The sequence below is a fragment of the Sphaerodactylus townsendi genome, linkage group LG07, assembly GCF_021028975.2.
Source record: "Sphaerodactylus townsendi isolate TG3544 linkage group LG07, MPM_Stown_v2.3, whole genome shotgun sequence".
Taxonomy (NCBI): Eukaryota; Metazoa; Chordata; class Lepidosauria; order Squamata; family Sphaerodactylidae; genus Sphaerodactylus; species Sphaerodactylus townsendi.
In genome coordinates this window covers 84,440,640-84,454,077 of record NC_059431.1, presented here as the reverse complement: position 1 = coordinate 84,454,077, position 13,438 = coordinate 84,440,640, and the positions used below count along the sequence as shown (strand labels likewise).

General features: G+C 40.4%; 1 protein-coding gene across 11 annotated transcripts in view; it reads left to right on the top strand.

The window, feature by feature from the left end:
* MPDZ (multiple PDZ domain crumbs cell polarity complex component) overlaps positions 1–13,438 on the top strand; it is a 124,688-nt gene that overhangs the window by 29,775 nt on the left and 81,475 nt on the right. For all 11 annotated transcript variants that reach the window (XM_048502607.1, XM_048502605.1, XM_048502611.1 and 8 more), the window contains exons 7-12: positions 1,344–1,472; positions 5,322–5,525; positions 7,912–8,029; positions 9,145–9,233; positions 10,370–10,565; positions 11,720–11,809. In XM_048502607.1, coding sequence (XP_048358564.1) covers positions 1,344–1,472; positions 5,322–5,525; positions 7,912–8,029; positions 9,145–9,233; positions 10,370–10,565; positions 11,720–11,809 — 826 coding nt within the window. The remainder of the gene's footprint in view (positions 1–1,343; positions 1,473–5,321; positions 5,526–7,911; positions 8,030–9,144; positions 9,234–10,369; positions 10,566–11,719; positions 11,810–13,438) is intronic.

The following is a 13,438-nucleotide window of genomic DNA, read 5'->3' as shown; positions in this document are numbered from 1 at the left end:
ATAGGCTTCTCAGGATCTGGCTTCTTGTAGGATCATTTCCTCCTTGCAGAAGACAAAATGCTGTGATGGAGACATTCCATATGCTTCACTTTGCAACATGGGTAAGAAAGGCCGCTGTGACATGGATAAGATTTTCAGTGCCTACCAGTAGATGTGACTAGTGCTTTGGATTTTTTGCCAACATCTGCCTTTCCATGTATTGATTTTAGCACCCTTTACACAGCTGAGGTTCTCTGCATTTAGGATGCAGTCAGGCAAAGGGTCATGGTGAGTCGTTCACAACCTATTGGTCTAATGTGCACTTATTTAGAACGTTTCAGACAACCCCTGCCTTTCTCTGTTTCATGGCAAACTAGATGACCTGCTGGGAATTTGTGATCAGAGATCCCAACTTTTTGTATATGTGAATAAAAATACAGTTATTAGGGGCATAGTGCCCCAATTCTGATCTAGATTACATTGGAAGGAGAGAATGGATTTAAGCCTTCCTTTCACCTTACCTGAAACAGTCTTGGATCTGTTTTGAGTTGGAAGATACAGCACTGGGGAGGAAAGTTTAACCCCCCCCCCCACTTTGTATTTTTGGAAATTAGTCATGGATTTCTTTTCCTTTGCAATGGAGTAGGGTTTTAATCCACCATTCCTGTGTGTGTGTGTGGGGTGGTGGTGGTGGTGGTGGTGGTGATGAGGGAAAGGATCATTCTTATCAACAAGAATAAGGCTGCAATCCAAAAGAGCTGCATTGGAAGTTTCACAAAGGAACTTACCTCAGCAGCAGGGTGCTTCATGGCTCTGTGGCACTGGAACCTGAATGTTTTCTTCCACACAGTTGCTTCTGTGTCACCGCATGCCATTCTGGCATGAAGGGTGGCATTCCCAAAGGAGTTTTGGACCCTTCAATTTCACAGATTTACACCACCAGAAAGGGTGTCATAAATCATAAGCCTCTGTGGACTTTTCTAGGAGAGAAAGGAGTTACTCCTTCTCCCTGGTTCCCAGGCCGCTGATTGTCTCTGAAAACAGTGCTGTGGTGTTGTCCACGGCTTCTGCCCCCTCTTTTAATTGGCCTGTTCATGTTGATTCCTGGACCTCATACTATGCTAAATAGTTAGGATCTTAGATACTATTTGATCTGTTATTGAATATACTTGGAATGGGGAACCTAACACACTAATTGATCATGGATACATGTAGGGAGCTGGTCACATAGCACTAAAATATTTAGTACTTCGTGTGTGGAAATGAGCCTTGATGAATGTCTGTGTTTCCATTGCTAGAAATGGTGTAACTTTAATGTTATATTTAGTATTTCATGAACTTATGTTTAATTCATGTCTTTTCAGGTTCACTGGCAGCATGTAGAGACCATTGAGTTGGTGAATGATGGATCAGGTCTGGGATTTGGGATAGTTGGTGGAAAATCAACTGGAGTGATAGTTAAAACTATCCTCCCAGGAGGAATAGCTGATCAGGTACATTCTAGCAGTTCTTGTTTACTGTGTCAGTGGATAGTCTGAAGAGACATAATCTTGAAGGGACATAAGCTGAAACTCAGTAGATCTCATGGCCTCAGTAGAGACTGCCTATGTGTACTTCTTTGAGTTGTGAGGAAACAAAACAGAATATAAATTAATAAATCAAATAGGGTTTTCCAGACCATTTTGACTCTGATGACTAACCAGACACATTGCAAAAGATTATCTGTGGATCTAAATCAACTGGGATCTGATTTAGCATGCTTATTTGGTTTAGTAAACAACCAAATTGTAGCCAAAACTAGTTGAATTGAAATATTTGACTATGGAAAAAATCTCTGAAGAACAATGCGTGGGATTTAAATAACATATTCAGATAAATACAAATACAAATACAAATACAAAACCTTTAATGGCATAAAAAGAGTGGTAAAATACAGATTATGTTAAAACCAATTGACTAAAATTTACACAAAGGTTTCACTCTTGATCCAAGTGCCTTTGTTAAAAATCTGGCAACTGATTCAGTAGTGTGGGGATGATGGTCACTAAGCAGGTGTGAAACTATTTCCTTGTCTGATCTCACTGAAAATTTCTTCAAGATGGCCTCGAGAAAAAGCAACCGATAGACTGCCAAATCTTTGCAATGAAGGAGCACGTGTTCAGTTGTTTCGGGTAGGCCCGCTGCACAGGAACAAGTCCTGTTCTCCTGTGGGATGCCATGATATCTGCCTCTTGTTTGGGCAGTCGGTAACACATTTAGCCGAGCAAGCATAAAATATCTGCGGAGATGTGGATTGATTAAATTACTCATATATTTAGCCATAAAACCCGGCTTCAGATAAATACAGAATTCTTTTGGAAATATAGTTTATTGGAATCCATATTTTAACATAAACACTATCCTTAAATATTTTAAATTTGAAAGAAAAAAAAACTCACTGAAAACATGCTGATTTTAAAGAGTTGCATGTGCTTGCCTGTGATTTTCTTCAACGATATTTACCTTTCAGTTATCCCAACTGGACTGTTTATTTTGAATTAAGTTTAAGAAACAGTACAGTTTTAGAAGGAATTTTTTCATTAGAAAAACTATATGAGAGAATATGTTACATAATGGGGAGATTTTCTACAACAATTTTCTGTTCCTCATAACTGATCAGTGATGGAAACATTAGTGAATTATGTTTCCTTTTAAAATCTTTTTGAGGGAAATAGGGTGTTGTATCATGTTACATGGAAAAATAGTTATCTTTATGATGGTTGATATCCATCCACTCAAAACCCAATTGACTGTTAATTCCTTGGAGAGGACACTTAGACTTGTGAAAGTCCCAGCCAGACTCAATTTAGTAGCATTTCACAGATGTAATTGGTGACTAAAATAAATGTTGCATGAACGCAATTGGAAATTGTTATATTTCCCATCCATGCACTCAAATAATCATTACCCATGGAACGCTTACCTTGGGGCTGTTCTCTGTGCACTGGGCTTGCAGTGGGCTCTCCTCGCATTTCTCTGTTTACACTTGAGGTGGCCTCCCAATTCCTGCTGCATAGTTGCTTGATGAATCTTCAAAGGGTCTTTGGTTCTTCTGGTTCTCTTAACTCCACTCATCTACAGCTTGAAAGGCACAGATCTCATCACAAGTGAGAGTCTCAACACTAGAGCTTATATTCTTCCCCCTCCCCTCTCCTCCCCCCCTCTCTCTCACTGCTGCTGCAAGAGAGGCTTGTTTTTTCATTGGGGAGGATAGAAGCAGAGCAGGGATGTGTGGTGGAATAGAAACAGACCTGCTTGTTGCCTTTCTTTCCCTGCTTGTTCTTTTCCTATGTGAAAACACTATATTGGTGTATCCATACAAGTCTTTGGCCACCACTTCCAAATGTATTTCTTCCCAAGCAGTCCCAGCAGCCAGGCTCTTCCTCTCCCGTTAAGTTGGTGTCTTTTCTCACCTGCCACCATTTCTACACACAACAGGCACACCAGGCCAGCTCTGTGTGCATGTGTGGGTTGGTGAGCGGGATGCCTGCTTACAACTTCCCTCCTCCACTTCCCCTGGCATTTGGCATTTAGAGAATTCAAAGCAGTATGAGGGGATGCGATTAGGTGGGCTGGCTAAGGGTGGGTGAAAGAGGTCTGAGCCAAAGCCATGCTCATTAGCAAATGTACCTGCTCTGGCTGCAAAGCAAAAATTAAATTCATGCTAGAAGTGGTCTCGCTTACTGCGGGAAGAATAGAAACTGAAAGTGGGTCTGGAGGAAATATGTTCAAACAAGGCATCTTGCAGTGACACACATTTTCCCCCATTGTGCAGCAGAAGACTTCTGTGTAATTGACCAGAGTGTTCCTTCTGCTGATGCAGATTGCCCAGTGGTATGGAAAAGAATAAGAAAGGAAAAAGAGTACCGTATATACTTGCGGATAAGTTGAATTTTTCAGCACATTTTTTGTGCTGAAAAAGCCCTCCTCGACTTATGCTCGAGCCACTGGCAGCCGCCGCCGCCTGTTGTCCCCCTCACTCAGCCATCTTTTTCTTTCCCCACAGGCTCTGCAGGCTCGGTTTCAGGGAAGCTGCCGCTCCAGGCAGCCTACTTAAGCAATCTTTGCAGCATTGCCCTTTTAAGAAAGATGGCATGCGGGTCGCCTCGAGCGGCAGCTTCCCCAAACCGGTGCCTGGTGAGCCTGCCAGCATGGCTTTCGAGTGAGTGAGCCGCGTATGGGCGGTAAGCAGGAGCTCGCTGGGTGCCCTATTGCGCGTGCACCCAGCATCGCTGGGCAGCCCTGAAGCTTTTCCCTGCCTCTGCTCGCTCTGGCATTTCGCTTGTTGGTGCACCCAAGGAAACGGCTTTCAAACCAAGGCTGCTGTGGGGATCCAGGAGGCAGCGGGGGGAGGGAGTGATCCGCTGGGGAGTGGGCACCCTGGCTCTTCCCTGCCCCCGCCTGCTTTGGAGTTTCCTTGCTTGCGAGCAAGGAAACGCCAGACAGAGCAGTCACCTGTTTTTGGGGTTTCCGTGCTTGCAAGCAAGGAAACCCCAAAAGCAGGTGAATGCTCTGTCTGGCGTTTCCTTGCTCGCAAGCAAGGAAACGGCAGAGCAGCCAAGGGCTGGGGCTGCTGAGGAGATCCAGGAGGTGGTGGTGGTGGGGTGATCTGGTAGGGAGCAGGTGCCCTGGCTCTTCCCTGCCCCTGCCTGATTTGGAGTTACCACCCTAGACTTATACACGAGTCAATAAGTTTTCTCAGTTTTTCGTGGTGAAATTAGGTGCCTCGACTTATACACGGGTCGACTTATACACGAGTATATACGGTACCTTGGATCCTGTAAACTGCCAGCAGAAGGACCTAATCTGCATATTGCTCTGTTGCTTGCCATTGTGAGATGATTTGCCTTGTGCTGAGGATTTTTCTTCCTTCCTGTGGATCATAGATAGCCCATGCATAAAGGTTATACCTGCTTCTTGTTATCCATAACCTATGCAGAGGAGCTAGTTTGCTAGGTATCCCATCTGTAGATGCCTAGCAAACCAGCCTCATATCCATATATTATAAATAACAGTGGGCTTGGTCTGCCATTCTGTGGGTTTGTGAATTGCTACACACCCATCCTGGCTGCAACACATAGAATTCCCACATGCAAATGACCAGGTTGGGCAGTTTCCACAACAAAGGGTTAGGATCATGGTTTTTAGTAAAAGTAGCAAGAGTGGCAGAAGCAAAACCATGCACAACATGCTGTCACAATTAACATACTGTGAAATAGTAATGCATTCAAGTGTGATTATTTGACGTATTTTATTTTGACTTTTTTGTCACTTGCTAAGCAGTTGGCTTCTTTCCCACCCAGCATGGTAGGCTATGCAGTGGAGACCACATCTTGAAAATTGGTGATACCGAACTGGCTGGAATGAGCAGTGAGCAGGTGGCCCAAGTCTTGAGACAGTGTGGGAACAGAGTGAAGTTGGTTATAGCCAGAGGTCCAATAGAGGAGCCGGCACCACCAGCAGTCCCTCCAGGCACCCCAGTACAAACTTGCATGCCAGATAACCAGGTAAGAAAAGCAAGATCCACTTAAGGAAATGCTACTGGGAACTCGAAACCCAGTGGTGATTCATTGTTACGTGGGTAGCCCTATTTCTGCATAGTTCTGAAACATGTAAAAGGAGACTAATTTACAGTCATATGATTTTAAAATCTTTGTAGTAGAGGGAAATCTTTGCTCTAGTGACTTTGGGGGCCAGACATAGAAAAATGCAAATAATTTCTAACCCACTAACCTCCATACGCTACTTGAATGGTGCTTTAACAACAGCTGAGCAATCATTGTGTTGCAACACCTCCCACTTACTCTGTGGCAGCCCTTTCACTCCAGCTGGATTATTAAAGCCGTTTCTCCAATATGCCTTTCTTCTTCTGCTTCCCACATTCACCTCAGCATCTCTGACACCCATCAGGCGGCTGCTCTCAGTGCCAGCCAGTACACAGCTGCAGCTCTTCACCTAGGTCAGCTGCCACAACTTCAGCTGCTGCTAGCCATGTGCCAACTAGCCAGCTGCTACCTTCATTGGACGCAGTACCCTTCATTTCTGTTTTGCTGTGCTGGCTATCTTCCTTTGTTCCCTGAAAAGTGCCCTTATTTACCAAGGCCCTTTTGCCTTCTACCTGCTCCTGAGTCACAAGCGGCTCCTTCTGTTAACATTCTGAAAAGATACCAAGGGCAAATGTGGCGAATAATATATACAATGAAAGAGGATTTTGGGTAGGCTGTGTGTGTATTCATAGAAAGAAATACAATTGAGTGGAATATTCCTTCATTTATTGGATTAAGAAAATATTCACCCTCATCAATTCTATCAAGAATCTCAGTATCCTCGTTAGTTTATGTGACAGCTGTTTGGTAGGATGCTCCAGTTAATTTGATTTTATCCAGTGGAATGAGGTGCAGTTGAATTGTAATAGTAAAGAAAGAATCAGTGTCCAGTGCTTTTGCTAATGCCTTTAATAATTTCTTTTTTTTTATTTCTGTGGCTTTAATAATTCTTTAAAATTTCATTTTTGTCCTTCCTGTTGTTTTCAGGCAGTATTCACAGACATATTGAATGCCTTATTTTGGAAAAATCTAGCTTGCAAATAAGCATTTGTTTCCTAAATTTATCTTTCATTTATTTATTTAAATTTGTTATACCACCCACCCTCGAAGGGCTGTGGGCGGTGTACACAATACGTTAAAACTTACAAATAAAACTGGTAACCATAACATAAAATCATAAATACCATTAAAACAGTACAAGATGCTACAGTTGCTTTCCCAAGGCGACCTGGTATTTGATGTTCATGAAATAGTTGCAATAATCAAACTTCTGATTGTATTCTGTTAGTGTTAGGTCCCGGGTTTATTTTTACTTGACCTTTTAGTTTGCCAGGATTTTGCATGTCTTCAGGATCTACTGTTTAGTTCAAGCTCTCTGCCCCACTCCTGTGCTACTTTTTCTCTAACATTCATTAATACTGTCACTAATGTGTAAGGTATCTAGGTAAGGCACCAAAATGATGGTTCACCATTCAATAATCACTAAGGGAATAAGGACTAAAGGGAGGTGGCTGTTGGATTCAAATCACAAATTTTCTTTATCTGTGTTTCTGATGTGGAAACTTGCTAAATATATTGGAACATTTGTATACTCAGGATGGTCTTTGAAATTATGTTCAGAAGTGCATAGTGTGTGGCTATGTTTTATTAGGAAAGGTCAGCCTTGGACCTTGATCAGGTGTGATCCCATTGTGGAGAACCTTTTTTTTTAACAAAAAAGGCAAAAAGAAAGCAGAAAAACAACAACCCAGGCCCAGTTGTGTTCTTGTTGGATAAAAAGTACTGCAAAATGTTACTGTGCTTCTATTCTTCTGTTTAAAAAAAAAGAAAACCACTTTTGTCAAATGTTCCACGGCCAGAATCAGCTGGCTTTTGTGGGTTTTCTGGGCTGTGTGGCCATGGTCTGGTAGGTTTTGCTCCTAGCATTTAGCTCACATCTGTGGCTGGTATCTTTAGAGGCATGTCAGGATTCTCTCTGTAGTATAGTGTTTGGGGTAGGTGGGTGAGACATTTGTATATATCTGGATGGAAAGGCAGTTTTATTGGGAGTGGATTTTCTGTGTGATTTATTTGACAGTGATCTCTGTGGAACTGATAGGAAAAGAATACCCAAACTCCAGTGAATTCTAGAGTAGCTGTGTTAGAAAGTATTTTGAAGCTACTTTGAAGATGTGTCATGTTCAGGGCTTCATTCGTTTTGTAGGAGGAATGCTATCTGCCCAACTAAAATCCTTGTAGCATTCTGGTTAGGAATATTCTTGTATGGTTTGTCTGCTTGAATGAAATATGTAGCTACTGTTGTCAATCTTGCAAGAGAATACAAAGTTTTTGTGTATATTTTTGTAAGAGAGAAGAGACAACAGTTGCAAATGGTACAGATGGAACCACATTTGATGTGGAGCTTACAAAAAACATCCAAGGATTAGGAATAACTATTGCTGGCTACATTGGAGAAAAAATCTCAGGTAATATTAATAGTTTGCAAATGTAAAGGTGATTTTACCCTTCTTATTCTCTCCCAGTTTTCCATATTGACTGATTATCTAAGTATATAGAAGTATATAGATCTGTTTAAGTTTGCACTGTGATTTTTTCAAGTGATGATCTAATAAAGCAATTCTAAGCAGATTTACCCTTCTAAATTCATTGCAATCAGTGTACTAGTGGTGTAACTGGGTTTAGAATTGCACTGTAAATTGGAGTAATATTTTTTTTAAAGTTTTGTGTTTTTTTAACTGATGGTTGTGCAGATTGATGCATTATTTATTTTCTTTGTAAAAAAAACAAAGGGTTCTTCTTCTTTTGAATGTTCATATTACCTGCTAGTAACTAGAGTACTTGGGGCAACCTCACTCATAGTATTTGTAGCATGTAGAAAGTATTAGAACTGTAATGGATGAGTGAGACTAACACATTTTGAAGGATGCACACATTGTCATAATACATAAGCCAAGAAGCATATGGTTGAAGTTCCCTTGCCTGGTGACATGTTTGTAAAGATAATATTGTTCTCTATTAAGATTCTTAGATGAATGGTGATTCCATCGTTAATACTGGTTGGTGCAGGATAAAGAGAGAACATGTATATAGCTGTTAAGATGTTCTTTAGATGAATGGTGGATTCCGCACTGGCCAAATGTAATGGGTGCAGGATGTTATATAAACCATTTGGCGGTGGGAGGGACTTGCAGAGGTCCCCATTCCTGTGCAAGTCCCTCCCACCGCCAAATGGTTTATATAACATCCTGCACCCAGTATATAACATCCTGTGCGGAATCCACCATTCATCTAAAGTCTTAATAATGGGGGCAATTTATACTTTACCCTGTTTTATTCCCCTCAACTCGGGATTTTTGAAAATTGCCAAACCATCCATTCTTTTGCACAATCCTGTGTTGGCTTCAGTGAACCAGCACTGACTGACATAGTACTTTAGGTTAAAGGCTGTGATGGGAATCTATCACACAGGTGATAGAGACTGTTGAGTAGTGGTTTACAGCCACAGGGCATTTGGAGGGTGGTGCTGATATAGTGGCTCAAATGTACTATTCATTACTTGATTTTTAATTCCAAATCACAGAACCTTCTGGCATTTTTGTTAAGAGTATTACAAAAGGCAGCGCAGTTGAACATGATGGTAGAATCCATGTTGGAGATCAAATTATAGCGGTACGTAATCATGGATGACTTATTTTATTGGAGGTATGTCCATATTGCTTACTCTTACACGGTTCACTTGTAAAAAAGTATTTTGAGATATTTTTATATTACTAGACATTAATGGATTGTGTACCCTATTATGTGCATTTATTGGCTGGAAAATAGGATTACCAGTATGTCTTCATAGAATCACTAATCTCCAAAATTCTGTTCCCAGTGGAAGGCTATGTGTAGCTGTGGCATTTGACACTGCAATCCTGAACTGCCCCAGTCTAAGTTCTTGACTTCAGTTGACTTAAGTGGGTATAACTCCGCTTAGGATTGCACAGTTACTTGTATGTAGTACAGGTACATTGCTCGATACTTTGTTTATTGCAAGCACATTTGCCTTTCTTGTGCCTTTTACTGCTAATCTGCTTAGAAACATATTTACTAATGCAGATGTTAACATTAACTGTATTTCTATGTAGATGGGAATATAATTGCTCTGTTTACCCTCTACAGTTTCTCCTGCAGATCATTTTTTACTGTTACAATCACCATGGGTAACTAGGGTTGCTAACTCTGAGGAATACATGGAAATTTTGAGGGTGGAGCCTGGGGAAGACAAGGTTTGTGGAGGGGAGGGACCTTAGTGGGGTACAATGGCATAGAGGCCACCCTCCAAAGCAGCCATTTTCTCCTGGGAAACAGATCTTTGTGGTCTGTGGAGATAGCAGGCAATCTCCAGGCCCCCTCTGAAAATGGGCAACACTATTGATAATGTGAACATACTATTAGCATATGGTCAACTGTACCACCATATTATTTACCCATCAATGAGAACTGCATTGTGGACTGATAAGGTTTTGATAGGAAATCTTTATGTAAACTCAGCCTTGTGCTCTTAGAAAAACTTCAGGTACAAATAGTGAAAACAGAATAAATCAGAATGTGGCTTCCAGGGAGAGATATGCATATATATTTCAGGGAGGCGACAGTAGAGCAATAAATAAAAAAAAGCAAGTAGCTGGAGACTAGAACAAGAACTGATATTTTGCAAATAGCTCAAATGAGGTTTGGCTCATTTTGAATGATACGGTTGTAAATTATTTTCCTTTTCTTCTAGTGGGCTGTGGGAAATTATCATATGTTTAATCCTTCAGGTGGATGGAACAAATCTTCAGGGTTTTACTAACCAGCAAGCTGTGGAAGTTCTGCGGCACACTGGCCAAACAGTCCGGCTCATGTTGATTAGAAGAGGCCTTAAGCAGGAAAATCACATTCGGCCCCATGAGGACTTCAGTGCTGCTGCTGAAAAGGATTTAATTTTCCAAACTATGGATATTGGCACTGGGAAAGGTAATTAAGAATGGCTTTGCTTTGAATGGACTGGATTTTATTTTATTTTATTTAGCATGTAAAACTGGGAAGCTGGGGAGAGGGGGGTGGATCAGATCCTCCCAGACCCCTACTTTTTTAAATTTAAGCTTCATGTGTTCATGTTGAAGCACTTCCACACAATTTCACTAATAACTTCATTGTCTACTTTAAAAGACTGGGCTTCTGTAGTTGTGACATTGAAACAGGAATGTATAATGTGCTGTGAGGATAAAATCAGAATCTCAAGCTGGAATCTTATAGAGTTTTTTGATATATCAGTCGCCACAAGGAAACCTTTAAATATAATTTTCTTATGCTGACAGTTGCCTCAGACTATAACCTCATTATGTTTACTTAGAGTGCTTCACCAGCTTCTGATAACTGATAGTTTTTTCCAAGGTGAGGCACAGTTGGAAGAAATGTTCTTCATGAAAAAACGACAGAAGAAACTAATATGATTTTTAAAAATCATACTACGAATGATGGCTGTTATAAGAATTCTTCCATTCTGGTCATCATTGAATCATTTATGTGGAAGGCAAAGTCCAGATCCTAGCCTATTTGATATTTATTCCTATTTCTTTGGGTGACTGCTTTGGAGATCACCCATTCTGGAGCTTCTGCATAGGATGGACCGGAAGAGGCACACATTTATTCTGCATAAGATGGAAAGGAAGTGACTTATTTTGTATTTTTTTTATCACAGTGTGTGGCAGGATTGTTTCCATTTTAGGAGTCAACGTAGAACAGTTGCTTATTTATGCTCATTATAACTGGCAATCCAAGCCATGGATCTTAGTCCTTGTTAATCTGCAATATTCTGTAGTAAAAACTTTGAATACCCTTCTTTTTTTTTAGGTATTTGTGGTTGAGCAAACTTCCTGCTGTTTTGCAGTTCAAGGGGACAGTTCTTTATATATGATGGTCTTGTATATATTAATTTTTTAATTAAAAAACCCTTACATTATTTGATAGCTTCTTCTGTACATCTGTTGAAAAGCCCATTCTTAGTCTGATACGTTAGAGAAAAGCCCAGAAGTTCCCATCGTCATTGAAAGCGTACAACACATCACCTTTCTTATCACAGATGTCCTGATTATGGAGCTGCTGCGGTTCTTCATTTTCTTTTCCAGAAAGCTATGAAAGAGAGCAAGAAGCTCCATTATTGGCATGCAGTATCAGTGTGGCTCACACTGGAGAAGATGTTAGTCCACAGCAATCAGGTCTGCATTAATGACTTCTAGAAGTATTTTTCCGCTTTTGAAGCATACGGGGTGGCCTCCTGGCTCTTGCCTTTTTTTTTTCTTTTAGAGGTTTATTTAAAGGGCACAGAAGTACTGACAAGAGTTTGTCTTTAAAATCTTGGAAAATTTGTGATAAGGTACAGTAATCACATCTATATCTGAAGGGGGAAAGTGAAGACATTTCTACAATTTCTAGTACATAGTTCTTTGCTTGGAATAAACAATATGTTCAGATACTAGCTTTTAAAGTATCACTTAGACATACAGTGTTTCCCCGAAAATAAGACAGTGTCTTATATTAATTTTTGCTCCCAAAGATGCGCTATGTCTTATTTTCAGGGGATGTCTTATTTTTCCACTCCACAACTGCATGCTCTGGTGTTCTGTTCGATGGGCATGCTTCAAAACAAAAACTTTGCTACGTCTTACTTTTGGGGGATGCTTTATATTTAGCACTTCAGCAAAACCTCTACTACGTCTTATTTTCAGGGGATGTCTTATTTTCGGGGAAACAGGGTAGAAGCAGTTCCTGGAATATTAAAAAGTGGTCCTCAGCCCACAGTGGATAGCTTAGACACTGTCTTCTCTGTAACAGGCATTGTGGTTTCACTCTCTTGGAACTTTCTAACTTTATGATTAGGGTTGTGAGCCCTTGTGATGAAACTTGCCTTGCGTAGAAGCTTTGCAGTGGCTTTCTTTAATTGTGGATATGCTCTGTGTCCAGATTTGTGCTTGTAGCTAAAAAGTTTCAAACACCTTCTTATTCTTCCTTAAAGTTCTGATCTTCTAGCATGTTTCTTTTTACCCATTTATGATTAAACCATTTTCTATCCCTAGTAGATTTACTAAAATATATTTATTTTCTTTATTGCATCATTTTTCAATCCTTTATGTGATGACCACATAACCTGCTATGTCTTTAACATCTTTGTTTTCAGCTAGTAACAGCTTTCGACTTTTATGGTGATGTTCAGTAGCATGACTGCTTTTAAAAGTTCAGTATGCCCAATTTATGACACATCAGACTGAACTAACCCACCAATTATGAATGGCAGCCCACTAGACATGAAGGATACCTACTGATTGTCTGCCTGATTTTACACCTGTAAACTGCTTAGGTTGTCACATATGTGTTGACATAATAATGGTGTTCATATTTTCTGCTCTTTTTCCACTTCGTGGTATTGTCATTATTCTTCTTTTATATTTATTTTTCACTCGTCGTTCCTTGTATTTTTCAGCCTCAAGTCAAACCACCAATCTTTCATATTTACCATAGTGACTGGGCACCTCATTATATTTCTCACAACATTCTTCCTTTCTCTTGCTGTCTTTTCCAAGGAACACTCTTGTTGCTGTACACTTGGACAGTGTGTTTCTTTCTTTTGTTTTAAATGAGCTAAATCCATCAGAAGTGGACCTATACTCACAAACTTGCATTCTTCCACTGCCCTCTAGGGACCATATTTTAATACTATCCTATGAAACGGAGGTCATCGTTTTGAGAGGGAAAAAAGCAGGGTCGTACTATTGAGAACATTCAGAGTGCCCTTGCAAGCAGCTGTGTTTTTATATTAAGGCATGCCAGTTGTAAACACGTCTACTTTG